The 17190-nt window shown below is 32.2% G+C and overlaps 1 protein-coding gene across 1 annotated transcript; it reads right to left on the bottom strand.

The window, feature by feature from the left end:
• Positions 1–781: 781 nt before the first annotated feature.
• On the bottom strand, positions 782–9539 carry LOC131624350 (choline/ethanolaminephosphotransferase 1-like). Its single transcript, XM_058895301.1, has 21 exons — positions 9385–9539; positions 8282–8360; positions 7823–8016; positions 7547–7556; positions 7384–7434; positions 6999–7076; positions 6546–6621; positions 6432–6454; positions 6247–6347; positions 5739–5833; positions 5587–5655; positions 4855–4924; positions 2960–3023; positions 2841–2881; positions 2650–2734; positions 2249–2311; positions 1982–2040; positions 1809–1861; positions 1571–1643; positions 1269–1312; positions 782–1144 (listed from the first exon to the last, which is right to left on the bottom strand). Exons 3-20 carry the CDS (start codon positions 7957–7959, stop codon positions 1291–1293), a joined length of 1170 nt encoding a protein of 389 aa, XP_058751284.1. The 5' UTR covers positions 7960–8016; positions 8282–8360; positions 9385–9539; the 3' UTR covers positions 782–1144; positions 1269–1290.
• Between the last annotated feature and the right edge of the window lie 7651 nt (positions 9540–17190).

Genomic DNA, 17190 nt, shown 5'->3' with positions numbered 1-17190 from the left:
AAAAAGAATAATATATAATAAATCAATAAAATAACAAAAGAATTGGAGATACAATCATAATAATAATTCAACATAAATAAATTAGAGAGATTGAGGCAAAAACTCATTTCATTCTAAGATAAAATTAATTGCCATTTGGTTTTGAGTTTTCATCGGTCTTAAAACATCTAAATTTCAAATTCTAATTTTTTACTAATATTATAGTACGCGATAGTTATAATAGATTTTCTGAAAAATAGTTTTAATAAAATTTCTAAACCACATAATTATCATCTGGTTAGAAATTTTTAGAAAATTTAAAACTCTAGATAATTCAAATATTTCAATTTAGTTTTTTTTTTTATTTTTAAATTATTTTGTTGGGATAAATAATGCATTGTTAAATTCTTTAGATTATTTTTATAAATTTTAAAATTTTAGTAAAATTTAAAATTTTAAACATATAGGCTATTAGCTCAGCAGTTTTATTTTATTAATATATCTACTTGTCATTGAAATAAAAAACCATGAACCAAGTTGCAATTTTTTTGAAATTTTGTATGTCAAGTTAAAATTTCCAAAAAATGAGAATCAAGTTGACATTAAAATTAAATATATTACAAATATCATTTAAAAAAATTTAAATTTAATCGGGACCAAATACTTCAAATTATTTTTTATGCAAATGATAGATTTTAACTAAATTATTTTAAATTCTCTTATTATTACTTTTTTTCATTAAAATCTTTAATCCAAACACACAAAAAAAATGAAAATCTCCCTTACATTTGTATTATATAATCCCACATTTTATATTTAGTAAATTTATAGTGAATCAAAACAAAGAGAGTATTTTAACTATAATAAAAATGTAAAATTCAACTAAAAAATATTGAAGAAAACCCTAAAAGCTCCAAAAGAAGGCAATGTTTCACTCCTATGAGCTTAAGGAAGCAAAATGAAAAATTACATTAAAAAAATCTATCCAAAAGAGTATTCATAGAATCAATACTTCAAACTAACATTAATATTCATAATGGTGGAACAGTTAAGTTTCCATAAATAGATCTCCTAGCCTATCTAAGAATCAATACATATTGAAAAAATCCATGTAGCAAAATTAGTATTGACATAAACCTTGCCAGTAGTTTTCTTCACTTGCAAGCTGAAATCACAAAAATTTGTGAATTACATGTCTAGGATCACTTTTGATTCATACAAAAGTGAATCCATTATAAATTGAAATTGATCCAAAAACTCAAGCAATGAATTATAAAAGGGCAATATACCTAAATCAAATCATGGATAGATTCAAGCTTCCTTCCTAGTTATCCTGCAATTTTTACAAAAGGTAAGAACACTTTGAATCAAAAGACAAAGTTCTTTATTTAAGACCTAAAACAAAAGAGTAATCCACCCTGGAGCACCCACACCTCTGAATGAAAGCATGTCTAATGTTAGACACTGACACACAGGAGTGATTTCGTTTAATTTATTCTTTTCTTTTGATCAAATGATTACCGGTGTCGACGTGTCCGGTAATAAACTAAAGACATCAACGAATAAACTAATCCAATGCTAGTTAACTTACCTGAAGCAATATATTCCCAGTGCATTGGTAATTTCACGAATGACAGACGTCGCGAAATGCAAGTAAAGTGATGCTGTATTTGCAGAAACAGAATTATCAAGCAAGAGAAATAAAAGTTATAAAATATATAAGTTTTCCATCTCAATTATAAACCAAAAACAAAATTTAACTCCAATTTTAAAGAGTTGAGTAAGATAAGTATTGCCTTTTCTTGCAAAACAGAAAAAGGTAGGTGTACCTGTAAATACAAAGTAACCAAGAAGAACTAGTCTCTCATTAACTATAGGAACCCTGCCGAAAATATATCAAACAAATTCAAATAAGATAGGGGTAACAGTAACAAATTAATCAACATTAAACCATGTCAATCAGAGAAATTGAGAATGCAAAGTCACAGTACATAGTACATACCCATCGTTTAGCTTTGATGCAAGTGCGTTAGCAATTGCGAGTGGGAGATACATGAGGGACTGTGTAAAATGAATAATGCTTACATCATTTATCTTTGTGTAACAAACATAAATAATTAATCACTTGAATAGAAGTGAAGAAGATTGCGGAAAATGTATGAAATTATTTGCCCTATGATATCGAATTATTCAGGGACAATAATCAAATATGATAAAATAATGCATCTTAGAAAATTGAGAGTAATATTCAAATAAAACAGCTTAATACCATGCACATTCCAGTTTTCAAGCCTTTTGGCTCATCACATAAGTGAGACAAAATCATCCTTCCCTGCAAAATTAACCTTCCCTCAGTAAAAGTCATAATATAAGGAGTTTAGAGTGTATGCTCAAGGAATAAAGAAACTACAATTTAGCTAAGAAATTGATTAAGGATCTGTTTCAGCTTACTTCCATAAGCTTTTCATGATATAGTTTATGATAACCATTAGACTTTATTTTATATTAAGTTATAGAAATACTATATAAATACAAACTTATATAAAAAGCTTCTATGCAATAAACATTTAATAAAATTGTTAATCCAAACAGGGTCTTAGCCTACCTCAACCCTATAAGCTATCTTACAAAAACCAACAGTTTTACGGATTCAAGACTTAGCTATCTTACCACAAGATATCCAAAAGTAAGTCCTGTTCCCATAACAACTAAATGTGGATAATTGGCTATGATATCAGATGGTGACAAATAATCCCTGCACCAAATCACCAAAGATTTCAGCTAATAGTATAATACACACAAGAATAATGGAATGTGCATATCTTCCAAACAAAAATGACGCGTCTTGAGTTGAGCTATACCACAAAAGCACTCCTCCGACAAGGACAACAAATGGGTAAAGCTGCACACACCAAAAAAAAAGAATTATCAATAAAGCAACCAGATTATATGGAAGAATTCCAATCTGAAAAGTAGTTACCATTGCCAATGCAAGAGCTACACTTCCATTTCTTGACTTCACAACCTTAGAAACATTAATAACACTGCATGGAACCAATAGATAATAATTTTGACATTTGAAAAGACCTTGATCAAATAATAACTTAGAAAACAGTAAATGAAACAAGGGTCATTTAAGATATAGTTGTCTACACGTACAAAAAATATCACTAAATGAATATAACAATAAGAATGAAGTATGTCAAACTGACTAATGAAAGACACATTCAAGAACCAAACTAATTAAAGAAAAACACATTTGAAGACTAAACTGACTAACATGCAGTCTATCGATGGCGGATGGCAAACCATGGCGGAGAGCCAAAAATCCGACATATGGCAGCGCCAATTCTGACTTTATCCAAAAAATGTAAGAACTTATTGAGAGATCATTTATGATACTTGAAAAGATTCTAAGAAGCAATAAAGATAGTAATCCACTATTTATTAGTTTTCCTAATTTTAAAAATTTGTCCTCAAGCTAAAACTTATAAGGCTTCAAGCTTCTTAGAAATAAAACCCTTAAAAACAGAAAATAACACACATGCACACATGTGTATACTGTATAGTGGACTCTATAAAACATGATCAAAAAATCGGAGTCGTCAATGAGAAGGCTAGCATGACCATCCACTAGACAGAAATTTCTTAAGCAATCAAGTACAACAAGGTCCAAACTACATTTGGAAGCTTCAAATACCAAAATAATAGTTGAAAACCCCCACAAAGAGTACAATATTTTAGAATATTTTAACAAGATACTTTCATAAAGAATTGTATTAATCTATACTAGCGTCCAGACGGGCACTCGCGTGCCCGTCTGTCCGCTTTTTTTAATGGGTATGTGGGTGAAAATAAAAACGGTATTATTTGTGTGTTTATTTCTTTATTTAATTTTAATTATTTATAAAATAATAAAAAATTGAGTGAGAAAGATATGCGAACTGCCATATATAACAGTATGAAAAGACAAGTTGAGATTAAAAACAACTGAAAAGGGCATAATTGGAACAAAAATAGGCTACACCAAACCCATGTTTTGCCTTTATATATAGTATAGAGAAGAAGAAATTTTGAAACTACTGATTTTAGGAAAAGGAAAGAGAAATCGAATGAATTGGGGAATATAGACTCAATAATAGGACATATAATTGATATGATGTATTATAGTGTGATACTAGTATTAAACTCCAAATCCAAAACAATTACGGAAACAAGTAAAGAAAGTTAATGAAATCAGGATATAATCATACAAGATCGCCTAAGGTACTCTAAAGACTGTTAAGTTGTGCCCTAAGGGCACGTGTTAAGGAATACAAAAGTAAAATTTTTATATTGGAAAATACAACTTTAAAACTTAAATGATTTGAATGCATGTCTTTTGAGATGAATATCTGTTTGAGTTCTTTAACTTGTGCCCTAATGGGGTGGCATTTTGCAGATGCTAACTTAGATTAGATCCACAATTTGGGTCCATTAATGCTAATAGCATATGCAGTACTTCTTTCATCCCATATTAAGTGTCATTTTAGGTTTTATCACACATAAATGTCGTAAAAAAATGAAAAGTGTAACTATTTTAGAAAATTATCCTTACTAACCATTGTCATAAATGCATAGTAGACTGTGATGGACTTAAGAGTGATGCACATGGTAGTAATTTGAGGGTAGAATTGGAATATAATAATCAATTTTACATTAAAAATTTACTTTTTTCTGAATTTTTATATTTTCCTAATATGACACTAAACATTAAACGAAGGAGGTAATCAAAAGTCAAGATAAAAGAAATTATCTCTGGTTTAAGAGTTGGAAAATAGCGTGCATGTGCATGCTAGTAAAAGATTAAAGATCAATAATTTCAGCTATACATACTTGAACGCGACTGTTGGTATAACACCAAAAGTTATCATCAAACACAATATAGCTGTGAATGTTGGGACATCTGAAATCCAGAAAGAAAATATTAAAATCAAGCAGCAATTCATCAAGAACTTACACAACAGTAAGATTAACTACGTACAAATATACCAATAATTGCTTTCAAGTTAAGCTATACTATATCCCTCAAAGGTTGTGTGGCCCAACTCATACTGGAAAAGTATAAGAAACACTAATATGTGTTATCCAAAACTCACAGCCTTCATCTTATTCTTTCAAGGATATGGAAAAAAGTTGTTTTTAATTATTATTTTCACTTTTAATTACAAATATACTACTACTTTGCTCACTCTTTCCTTTTTTCAAAGTTATGCATAGAAAACAATGAAAACAAAAAAATAGTTTCAATGCTTCCTAAACAAAACTTCAAAAACAGTAACTAGAGTGAGAAAAAATTGTAGCATTTTATTTTATAAATAAAAATGAACACCATAGAAAATCAAGAGTTCGGTAGAAAATGAGGAATTGTGCAATAAATTTAATATTTCTCACGTAATAAAAAATTAAATGAACAAAAAAATTGTCTGCACATGCCAAAAAAACACTTTCGGGATATGAAACTCGGTACAGGTATAACAATTATTGGAAATAGTATTAGAGAAAAGAGAAATGTAAGGCTTTGTACCAAATATAGGAAGAACACAATATAAAGATGGAGAATCTTACCAGCAAGAACCGGCAACCAATTCAAAAAAGGCAAAGACTTTCCAAATTGCTGAGCCCACCACTCGGCACCTGTGAAAAAATAGTTAGTAACAATATGCATTAGATTTTAAGCATGTATAACATAATAACAAAAACTCAAAGAAAGGACGTACCGACGAAAGCAGTGAAAAAGTGAGCAAAGTATATTATCATGAGACCCTCTGTAGGTCCATTTACAACAGGCAGGATAAGTGTATTGGTGAAATAGCTGCATCCAAAACAACATTTAAAAGAAAATCAATATCACAATAATGTCTAAAAGTATACATAAATTATGGTATTAAAGTATATAATCATGCCAAATTGCCGGTGCAATAGATGCATGATAGAGAATCAGATACATTTCATTCAAATACGACACTATAAACAAGACAAAAACGGATGATCATATTTCGTAGTCATTGCTTCAACTAAGTTAGAACCATCCTTTATTTGATAGAAAGGATAGTTAAAAAAACTCCTATGCTCCACAGAGTGCAACATGAAATAATCAGACCCTATTTAGATACACACCTTAATTAAGCGCTTATCATATAAGCTACTTTTGTAATAAAAGCTTAAAACTATTGTTATTGGAAAAAGATTAATTGTACTAAATATTAATTGATCGTGATAACTTACTGCTCCCAGGTTGCAAGATAAAATGTAATTGCAGATATTAACCACCACCAGAAAGTACTTCTTCCACACATGGATGTGCTCCCAAAAGCCAGTGCTTCAAACTGAAAAGTAGTTCTAATAGATGACTGTCTTTATTTGCTTTTAATGGTTTGAAAAGAATAGCCAAAAAGCTAAAAGAGACATACGGTACAAGCAAGTGCATCACACCCTGCAATATAGTTGAAAATATCTCCATTAATGACATACAGGTATACGTGATGAAAACTAATAGAATGTAAAACATGGTGAAGGAAAATCACCATGATCAAACAGCTCCCCCAATGGACTTGAAGAATTTGTCCGTCTAGCTTGCTTTCCATCAACAGCATCAAATGTCTACATATAAGTAAACACACATACATAAAGGAAACAATAATCAAAAGAATGCTTAACATAAATAGTGTGTTTTAGGTGTTAAAAGCATGATTTAAGTCCTTGGTGAGAATTAAAAATAGGCGCTGAAAAAGCTTCAGATTGACTCAGATAGAGTCCAATGTGATTTCCAGATAGTGGGAGTCTTGCACAACAAAAAAAAGGCTAAAGCACTGCACGCTATTTCTTTAACTGTAGGAACTAAAAATAAAAGAATAAATAAATAGGAATTAATGTCAAAAGACTTCTTTTTCAAAGATCAAAAATATATTCAGACATTAAATTTACCAGAATTGGTTACCATAAAGAGATTGGTACCATAATATGATAATTTAACAAACCTGGTACAAAAACAAAAGTAGCCCATGTGCAAAATGAACCCATCTTGGAGGAGGTGAGTCCAAATGAGGTGAGTATACCTGAATAAATAAATAGATTTCAGTATAATCGATCAAAAAATTACTGTTTCAACAAAGCCATTCACTATATCCAAATTCCCTTTCGCAGCTATGTACTGAACACTTCCACTAAAGAAAATCTCAATAAACCATGAACTTAACCAGCAACCTTAAAGATTTATTTCATATATTTGTTTCAAAAAATTGCAGATTTCATATCATATATCATATGGAAAAATGAAAATTAATATGAGGCATTGGAAAACTATCACTATTGTGTTTTCCAATTTATGAATCAGGAAAACTAATGGACTTGGATTCCACTCACATAGCCAAGTGTTGCAGACAATAATAAGAACATAAAGCCCATCAGCGTTATCTGGAACCAAACAATTTAAGAAATATCAGTGCCAAGGAAATATAGATTATGACCATAACAAAAGTAACAATAAAAGATGATACTACAAAAATAAAGATAAGCAAATGAGTACCATGTTTGGACTGCAAAATATCAAAGAATGCCAAAACGCCCAATAATGAGGATTAAAAAAAACAGAAAAAGGTATAAGTTAGTAAATTAAGAAATTAAAAATAAGATTTCCGAATAATGAAATATTGTATCAACAGAAGAGTAAATAGTAGTATTGTCTCCACAAATGTTTGTGTGTGGTAAGAGTCAGAAAATGCAAAACATCTATTTATCATAAAATAATTAAGTTTAGCAAAAAGAATAACAACTTAGTTTGAAAAGAAAAAAAAGTACTCACGGCATCCATAGGGGGAAAAAATGAACAAAGCGAGTCCAGAAGGGCTGTAGTATATATTTTGCCACATAGGAATGATCTACACCACTATATTTGTATCTATGCAGAGCTGCAACACCATGAGACCCGATATAACCCATTCTCTCGAAGCAAAACTACGTAATATGCTTCAAGTACAAGCTAAACCTTAGTAAAACCTGCGAAAATTTGAAGAAAAATATTAAATTAACTGGATAAAATATACGAATTAGCAAGATAGCCAGTAAAAAAGCTACAGCCCAGATTGAATTCATAAGTTGCTTCCACAAGTTTTCTCAAATAGGCCCTAAAACCTACTAATGCCTTGTGGGCGCCTTTCACCTTCAACTATTAGCATAAATCATTGTTTAAGAGAGTTTGCATCAGAAATTTAAAAATTCAAAGGACGTGAAAAACTTTCAATTGCATCTATAATCAAACAACCTGATTGCAGATAAGTTGTTGTTCTTATTCTTTGATCCAATACCAACTTTTAAAGTTGGATAAGCAAGTTATTCAACTCCTGAAAAAACATTCCCACTCTAGTCACAGTGAAATTCAATCAATCTCTCAGACACAAATTCGAATAATTTCTCGAAGTCACGTGCACACACGAAAGGCGCTAATAGACTTAAAACACAATTGGCAGGATCTATCCCGCTATCTCATTTATAGGGTCGACCGCTCTGCCCGCTATCCAGGATTGACTACTCTGAGTAAAATATGTTGTCAATTAGCAGCACTGGCTATTGCACCACGGCGTAACGAAATTTGAACAACTTGCATTTTTCCATGATCCCCGATTGACACCACTACGAATAATAAATACGGTGTTTCTGTCTATAAACACGCACTATGCACAAAAATATGTAATCGACAGATGAAACAAATGCAACGACTAGATAAATAAACTGAAGCACTACTCAAAGACTAATAAAAACAGTGAGAACAGAATCTTTTATCCCGCTATAAACTCACTAATCCTCTCCTCATTCAAGGAAAATACTCTAGAACAGCAATCTCTAGATATCTTTATATCCCTTCAAATCTTCAACAACACGCACAAACTAGTACCTTGTTCAACTCATACACTACAAAAGAACAGACACTAACAGAACACTGGACACGACACTAGTAACACTGATACATAGACGCCAATAATGATTTTCAAAAATATATGAGATGAAATGTAACTTCATGTTACAGTGTTATCATCAGTGTCACGCAACTTCAATCAGAAGTTTTGATGCTACATAGCTTATAACAACTACACAACACAAATACATGAAATTCACGAATCATGCCAAAACCACTTGTTCTATAACCACACAATCAAAACAAACACAAACCACACCAACTTTGAACGCTATCATGAAAAATCTCCGCTAAAAAACTAGAAAAAAAATAATAAAATAAAATAAAAATCGCACACCACAGTCAAAAAGGGAAAAATCAAAACGAAAAATTTGCAGATAAAATGCAACCGGATCCAAATAAAACAGGGGAATGCAAACAGAAAATGAACGGTAAGGTGTGATTCTTACTACCTAATCGTTTGTTGAAGCGAAAGGAGAAGGTTCATGGAAATGGAAGGATTTGAAGATAGCGAGCGAGAGAATAATGAAAAGTTATTCCCAACGCATAGGAAAAATAAAAAGTAATTTATAAAAGGGTGTTGTTTGTTTCATAGCATGGCTTTTTCTAAACGCTGTTTTATGCCATTGTTCTCGATTAATACAAAATTTAATAAAAATAAACGTTTTTAAATTTCACTTTTTCATTGTTAGGGTAGTTTTGTTTTGTTGCAGTTTTTCTTTCTTTGGGCTTAAGCCCTCCTATCTATCAAAAAAATTGAATTATTATCCTCCTATCTATCAAAAAAATTGAATTATTATCTACCCAAAAGTATCTTACACTGAGGGTAGTGTTACCCTTAGTGTAAAATACTTTGGAAATAACTAAAAAATATACTATTTAATAATAAATTAAATAAGATAAAATTAAATGATACAATCATATTGGTGGAATGTACAGTACCCAATTTTTTGTGATGGGTAGAAAAGTTGTCTTAAAAAAAAAAATTCCTTTTGTATTTACTTAATTCATAATTTTAATTTTTTTTTTTACTATTAAGAAATATGTATCTCAATTATTAGACTACTTTTCCTATGAAAAAAAAAGTTTTTTATTATACTTATATTTAGATAAAGTGATTAATTATTTTTTCTTTTATTTATTTGTGATTTTAAAATAATTATTATACACAAACAAAGTATTATTAATTAAAATATCATACACATGATAAATGATAAATTGTTAGATTCAAATTAAAATACACAACACTATCAGATTTTTTTTTACCAATAACCAAGATTGAAATTAAAATACATCAATAACCATATTTTACAAAAAAATTACACAAATAATCAAGTTTTAAAAATGGAAAAAGCATGCATGTCAGTTCATTTGATGCATGCACTTAAATTAATAAGGACGCATCAATCCATTTGATGCATGCATTGCATGCAAGCAAAGACAAATGGCACATGCATGCATACACTGCATGCAAGCCAAGTCAAATGGCACATGCATGCATGCATTAGGAGATGCGTCAATTGAGATGGTGCATGGTGTATCTATTTTTTTTAAATAATAAAAAATATTTAAAAATAAAACTAAAAAAATTAATAATATTAATGTAAGTAAACGATTACATAGTGGGAATGTAAATTACAGCAAGACCTAATTTCTCTGTTCCCGTCCTCTCTTAGTAACATGTTCGTTATGAATTTCCTATTGCGGTTGGGTCGAGGGCCCCGCAAAGTCAATGCGATTTGGGTCCGTGAAACCCGTCAGGTCAGCATATCCATAATACCCACTTTCGAAATGTCGGTTACCCATGTTCTCAAAGTTTGATCGTGTTGGTGGAGGTTTGGGCTCGATTGGTGGTCGGTAACACTGGTCGTTTGAGTAAGTGGGGTAAAAAAGAAATTGGTTTTGTGGAGTTTAGTGGCATATGTGTGTTGGGTGCTACGCTGATAGGATGGTTGCATGTATGTTGGGTTGGTTTGGGAATATTTTGCATGTTCGCATAGGTCGGGGATAAGGTGAGTAGTGGATGGACCCACATGGGGTTGTTGGTTGTATGGTATATATTATTGATATTGAGTTTGAATATGTGGCATGTGTTAGTCTTGGTATTGGTCATGGTGATGTGGTTGGCTGATAGTGGATCGATGTCGTTGTTGTGTTGGTTGAGTGGTGGAAGTGCGTTGGGTTTGTTGTTAGGGGTGTATGTTTGTCGGTAATGTTGTTGTGTATTTTATGACGACGTAGCTTGAGTGTGTGGGTCGACCAATTACCTCGGGTCAGACACAAAAATTTGAGGCGTAGTAACCAATTTGTACCAACTCATATATTCATCTGTGTGTCGCATTATTTAGTTCTCGGGTGCAACAGGAAATTGTAGGACATAACGTTCACGTCTCTTCCATATTCGGCACCATTCTAAAGCGTATTCTTTCTAATTGACATAAGCACATTGGGCGTCGACTCTAAGGAGATGCCATGGTGACAAACACAATGGGTTGATTGGGATTTCCCGATGCATGTCGAATTGCATTTTGACCCGGTCACTATGGTGCATCTTCATAATGTTGAATCGGATGATCGCAGTTTTTGCAGTCCAAATTGCTGCATCCTCGGGGTTGGGTTGATGGTTCAATCTCAGATATGGTCTCCAAAAAAACTACATAGAAAAAATTATTTTAAAAAGATAACTTTAAAAATAAATTATTTATAAGATGCATAATTTAGTGGTAATACATCATCTGTTCCAATGTGATCAAAAAGATTGCTTTAGAGGCTCACATTTCATTTAGGATTCTTGTTGTAATTCATCCCTTGTACACAAAACCTAGAGCAAAGAGAGATAATACAAATTATTTACAACTATTTAGCATAAAGTGAGAAAATTGAAAAAGTGTTATATACTTACTTTGTCGCATAGGGGACATGAAGGTGTTGTTCTTGATGGAGAAAGGGACTCCATTCTCCACCAACCCCATGCTTGGAACAAGAAAGCGCATCCATAAAAAGTACAAGTCTCTGAATTCTTCTAATGACTTCGCCATCTTGGATGTTATAAAATTTCATTTTAATCTGGGTTTTGATAGCCGAAAAAACAACATGCACATCCCTTTTGAAAATTATTTCAGATGTCGTGAGGAAAAAAATTGAGAGAAAAAGAGTAGATGTGTGAAGAATGGTGGAGGAATGGAAAATTATTTATAGAAAAAACAGATACACCCATGTGTCATCTCAACTGACGCATCCTTCTAATGCATGCATGAATGCGCCATTTGACTTGGCTTTCATGCAGTGCATACACCAAATGGACTGGTGCATCCTTATTAATTTAAGTGCGTGCGTCAAATGAACTGGCGTGCACGCTTTTTTTCATTTATGAAACCTGATTATTTGTGTATTTTTTTTCAAAACATGGTTATTGATGTATTTTAATTTCAATACTTAGTTATTGATAAAAAAATTCACATTATCGTCCATTTATCAGTGTTAAAAAAATCACACATTTACTTATTAATATTATTATTAATGATATTAAAAAAACATATATATTTCATTATTAATAATAACTTATTAATATTATAAATAACAAAAATTAATTAATAATATCAATTTACAAATTTACCTCATCGTTGCATCATTTTCTCCGATTTTGAAACCCTAAATCATTCTTGCATTTTCTTCCTAAATTGCCAAACCATCAAGTCTACAACAACACACGTGTTTGTCTTCGTGTTTGCGGTCTCAATTTCTCGATAATGTATGTGTTCGTTGTCCTCAAAAACTCTTTTCATTTTCTTTGTTTGAGTTTAAAAATGTCAAACTTGTCCCATGTCTCTAGGTATTTGGTTATGTATGGTATTAGTTTTGCATATTTTGATTCAATAGTGAAGTTTCCCGTATGTTTTGTCTTGTATGTCTCGTGGTCCCAAATGTCTAAAATTTGTAATGAGGTTAGTTGTTGTCCCGATTTCTAAAACTCATGCATGTGGTCTTTAAAGTGTTATGCTTATGGTTATTTTATTACTAAGTTGCGGTCCCCAATTTTTGTTATGTTTGTAGTTATTTTATTACTAAGTTATGGTCTTTAATGTATGTTATGCTTGTTGTTGTTTTGTGTGAGGTAGCAGAAAAACAATTTTTAGATTTAAAATACACCTTTGGGATAAATTGATTTACCATTATGTGAAGCGGTATGTTGGTGTCTTGGTGAAATTGGTTTTAGAATGGATTGGGATTGGAATGTGGACTTAATATTTGTACTAGATAAAAGTACAATGAGCATTACAACCCTTAATGGGTTTGTCAAGGGATAGAGCAAGCTCACACACGACCAAGTGAAAAGCTTTGTATATTGGTTTCTTTGTGTATCGGAGATTGATCATTCAACACTGAAGTTCAGGTGCATTTATAGCCTTCCAAAGACCTTAGATAGATCGAACCAATTCTTCCCTTCCCCTCCCCTCCCCCATGATTCTCAAGGGAGTGGATAGTTAATATCCCGAAATCCATGAGAGATAGTAAGACCCCACGACTTCCTAGGTAGTAACTATTGACCCATTACATATTTCATCCACAAACGTGTTTTATGGATGGATAAATGGGAAGTTGGGAGACTGATTCGGATTAGGAGCGATCGAACCATGTGAAGGGCACCCGAACTATTACAGGGGCGACTCGGGAAGGACAAAACTTACTTCTCTCTCCCCCGTCCCCAAGGTCTTCCTTAATTGTTCCATTATATAGTCCCTCAAGAACGAGGGTTCGCAGAGGGTGAAGTTCTTCAACTCTTCACCTTCAAACCTTTTAGAGGAGACTGGTCATTACACTTGCCCCCATCCCTCAAGGAGGATTGTTCGCCACTCTTGTGATGAGTTTTAATTTGGTCCTTCGAGCAAGACTTTTTTGAGTGCCTTAAGCAATATATTATTGAGCCTCTCAAGCAATACATTGTTAAGTGCCTCGGTCAAGACACTGTTAAGTTCCTTATGAGATACATTGTTTGAATCCTTCAGGCGAGACATAATTGAGTCCCTCAAGTGAGACATTGTTTAGTCCCTCAGATGAGACATCCTTTAGTCCCTCAGGCGAGACATCGTTTAGTCCCTCCAGAAAGACATAATTGAGTCCCTTTGGAGAGACTTTGTTGATGAGGTTTGCCATGCGTGGATAATTGAGCATGTGATATGTACCAGGATGTCAAAGATACAACTAATGTGTCAGCTAGAGGAATCTAAACATCCATCACTGAAGGAAATGGAACATCAGATCGCTGGTATTATAAAGTAATGTGCATGTTTTTATTTTCATCATAATAGAATTTTAGTTCATGAAAATTAGTTACAAAGCTCAATTGTTTGTCTTTTATAAATCAAGCAGAATGACCTACAGTAGTAGGTAAGACTTGTACAAAACAAGCAGTTGTCGGTCTTGATGATTACGATATGCCTAAACCTTTGCTAACTTAGCTTACATTTAAGGGTTAATAGTAATTTATCCCCCTGTAATATGAGCGTGTTTCGGTTTACCCCCCATCGAGAGAGGTGATTGATCTTGATGATAACTTAGATCAATATTGTGATTCAATTTGATTACTTCTCTCTTCATCTCCTTCTCTCTTTTGTCTTGATCAAATGGATGATTATGGATTCATCTTGTTCATTTAGGTTTAGATTGATGCTTGATGAACTTTCATCATTTCAAATCTATCTTCTAGTGATCATTTGATCACTTGAGGTACTTTGAATTGATGATAAGTTTGTCTCAAGGTATTATGAAAAAACTAATTGAAGTAATGGACCAATCGCCTTGCCCTGTGCTTGATCCTTTTTGTTTTGGTTTTGACTTGTGCTACTTGTTTTAGGATAATGATCTCTATCAATTCTCTAACAAGTATGGTACATAAATTGTTATTGATCAACCTCGTAGATGTTACTTCTATATAAGTACATCTACGATTGCTTAACATAATGCTAAGTTTATCCGGAACCGGATCATTAACTATAACATTAACACTAACATTATTATTGTACTAACCTTACTTTTATGCAATTTACTTTTATGCCATTTATTTTTATGCTATTTACTTTTATGTCATTTACTTGTATGCAACTATGGTCATAATAAAGTTATTTGATAACATGATGCATGGTACAAGGTTACACGAGATTATAACGAGTTCTATGAAGGCAATCTCACCTGCCCCCACTCCCTCTCATGTGAAAGGAATAAACGCAAAAACGTCGTTGGTCTAATGGTAACATTAAAACATAAGCAACTTCCTTAAATTATTATCAACGAGAAAATCAAATGGGGGTAGAGATGCATGAAGAGCGAGAGTAGAAATTAACTCAAAGCGAAAGCGAAAAGTAAGAAAATGGTTCATTCCAGTATACTTAGGTAAATTTTTCTCAAAGACTAGAAGATGAAGAGGAAAAGATCCGACGATCATAAAACATTACATCCCAAGGGTCGCGTATTGATCAGTGTATTTTGATGCACATTCTTCTACTATTGTACTTAGTATTTCTATAGTCTATTTTATTATTTTTACTATTTTAGTATGTTTTTATATTTATTTTATTTTTGCCTTTATTTTATTTTTCGTATTTTATTTCCAGCTTAAACAGTTAATTGATAATTTCTCATTGTGCAGACCATAACTTGAGATACGGGAATCAGATTGACGCGTTCTAATATTTTTTAGAAAGTTGATAGGATAAGCTAAAACTTTCATGTTCAAGTTAAAAGCTGATTTAAAGTGTAGAAGAGTCAAAAAATAGTTTAAGTTCCAGACTTAAGAAAATACATTTTTTGGCCTGTTTTTGTATTTATCGGGTCAGTTGCTCTTTAAGCCCGATTCTCTCTTGTAGTACTTAAGTGAAAACATAGTGCTATTGTAGTCATGCTGAATTTGGAGGAGAAAATGGAGTTTTTTTTTTTTTTTACATTTTTTCATGGAGAACTAATCCTAATGACTAATTAGCTGAATTCAAATTCCACAAAACTTTGAGGTTATTATTATTTTCAATTTAATTTTGTTCCTTTCTAATTTGTTCTATGAAATTCTGTTTGCTTAAATCATTTCTTATAGAATAGATTGGATTAAATTTGTGTGATGTATGTTCCTTAAATTAATCGCGTTTAACATAGTTTTTTCATTAATTCGTGCAATCTGTAACTGTTTGCTTAATTCGGTAAACTGTTTGCTTAATTCGGTGAATAGGAACAAAATTCATGTAGTATTGGCGACACAAGTTTCATCAATGTTGCAATTGAATAAGAATTGGAACCCCTTAGGGAATTGAAATTGTAATAATCAATGATAAGTTGGAAGTCGAATCAGTAGATTAACCTGTTATTCTCATTCGTATTCAAGTTTTATAATCTTAATTGAATGTATTCTTAATCGAAATCGAAAACCCCTTTTGTAACAATCAATTGGTTAAATCATTCAAGAGTCCTTGCGATACGACTCGAGTGTCGCTTCCCCATCTACAAATTTTAATTACTCGTTTTTTACCTGTGTGCGACAGTGGATCATGTATAAACTAGTAAACAAGCACCACATCACCAAAGCTAATGTCATCGAAGTAATAATGGCAGTTATGCTTCCTATGAGGTGATCCTACTATACATACTAGTAGGATATCATTTTATGCATTTTAAAAGACACATAAGAAACAACAAAGACTCATGGAGTCCTACGAATCTTTGGCAGGGAAAAAGAAGAATACCTAAAAATCAAGAATGAACCTCAAACTAAAGAAGACCAAAGGGATGCTATAAAGTGACCGAGATTACAAGCCATGTTTTGGCTTCGCCGGACCAGGCTTGGTAGACTATTGTTCTCGCATGGGCTAACATATATGTTTTAAATGGCCCAACAAGAATATAGGTCCATGACCAAGAACTACAACATTTGATCTCTAACATTAGAGACTATACAATCAAGACCAAGAGATCAACGAACATGGCGAATAAAATGCCCAAGTGAAATTGATCATGGAATATCGAGAACACACACGGTCTTGCCCTAAGGAACACCTAATCAAAGTGAGTGAGTGAAGGAAGTTCGTCATACAATAGAACAAATAATACTTTAACACCCGTCCATTCATATAGCTATATTGTACAAGAAAGTTATAGGTCCTCGAAATCCTAGAATCCACTTGTAAAAGGAAAAACAAACATCAAACTCACTTACACAATCTTTTAAATATAAAATACATTCATTTACCTCTTATAGTCAATAACTTGGACCTTAA

Source organism: Vicia villosa, unplaced genomic scaffold (genome assembly GCF_029867415.1).
Source record: "Vicia villosa cultivar HV-30 ecotype Madison, WI unplaced genomic scaffold, Vvil1.0 ctg.000114F_1_1, whole genome shotgun sequence".
Lineage (NCBI taxonomy): Eukaryota > Viridiplantae > Streptophyta > Magnoliopsida > Fabales > Fabaceae > Vicia > Vicia villosa.
Note: the sequence above shows the minus strand (reverse complement) of the source record. Positions and strands in the feature narration are given on the sequence as shown.

Bases quoted from the DNA above. Each gene is read 5' to 3' on its own strand.
- LOC131624350 (XM_058895301.1), bottom strand. From the start codon at position 7,959: ATGGGTTATATCGGGTCTCATGGTGTTGCAGCTCTGCATAGATACAAA. The intron at 6,348-6,431 runs GTATGTCTCTTT...ACTACTTTTCAG, and splicing joins GTGATGCACTTGCTTGTACC to TTTGAAGCACTGGCTTTTGG. The intron at 1,862-1,981 runs GTATGTACTATG...TATTTTCGGCAG, and splicing joins GCATCAAAGCTAAACGATGG to GGTTCCTATAGTTAATGAGA.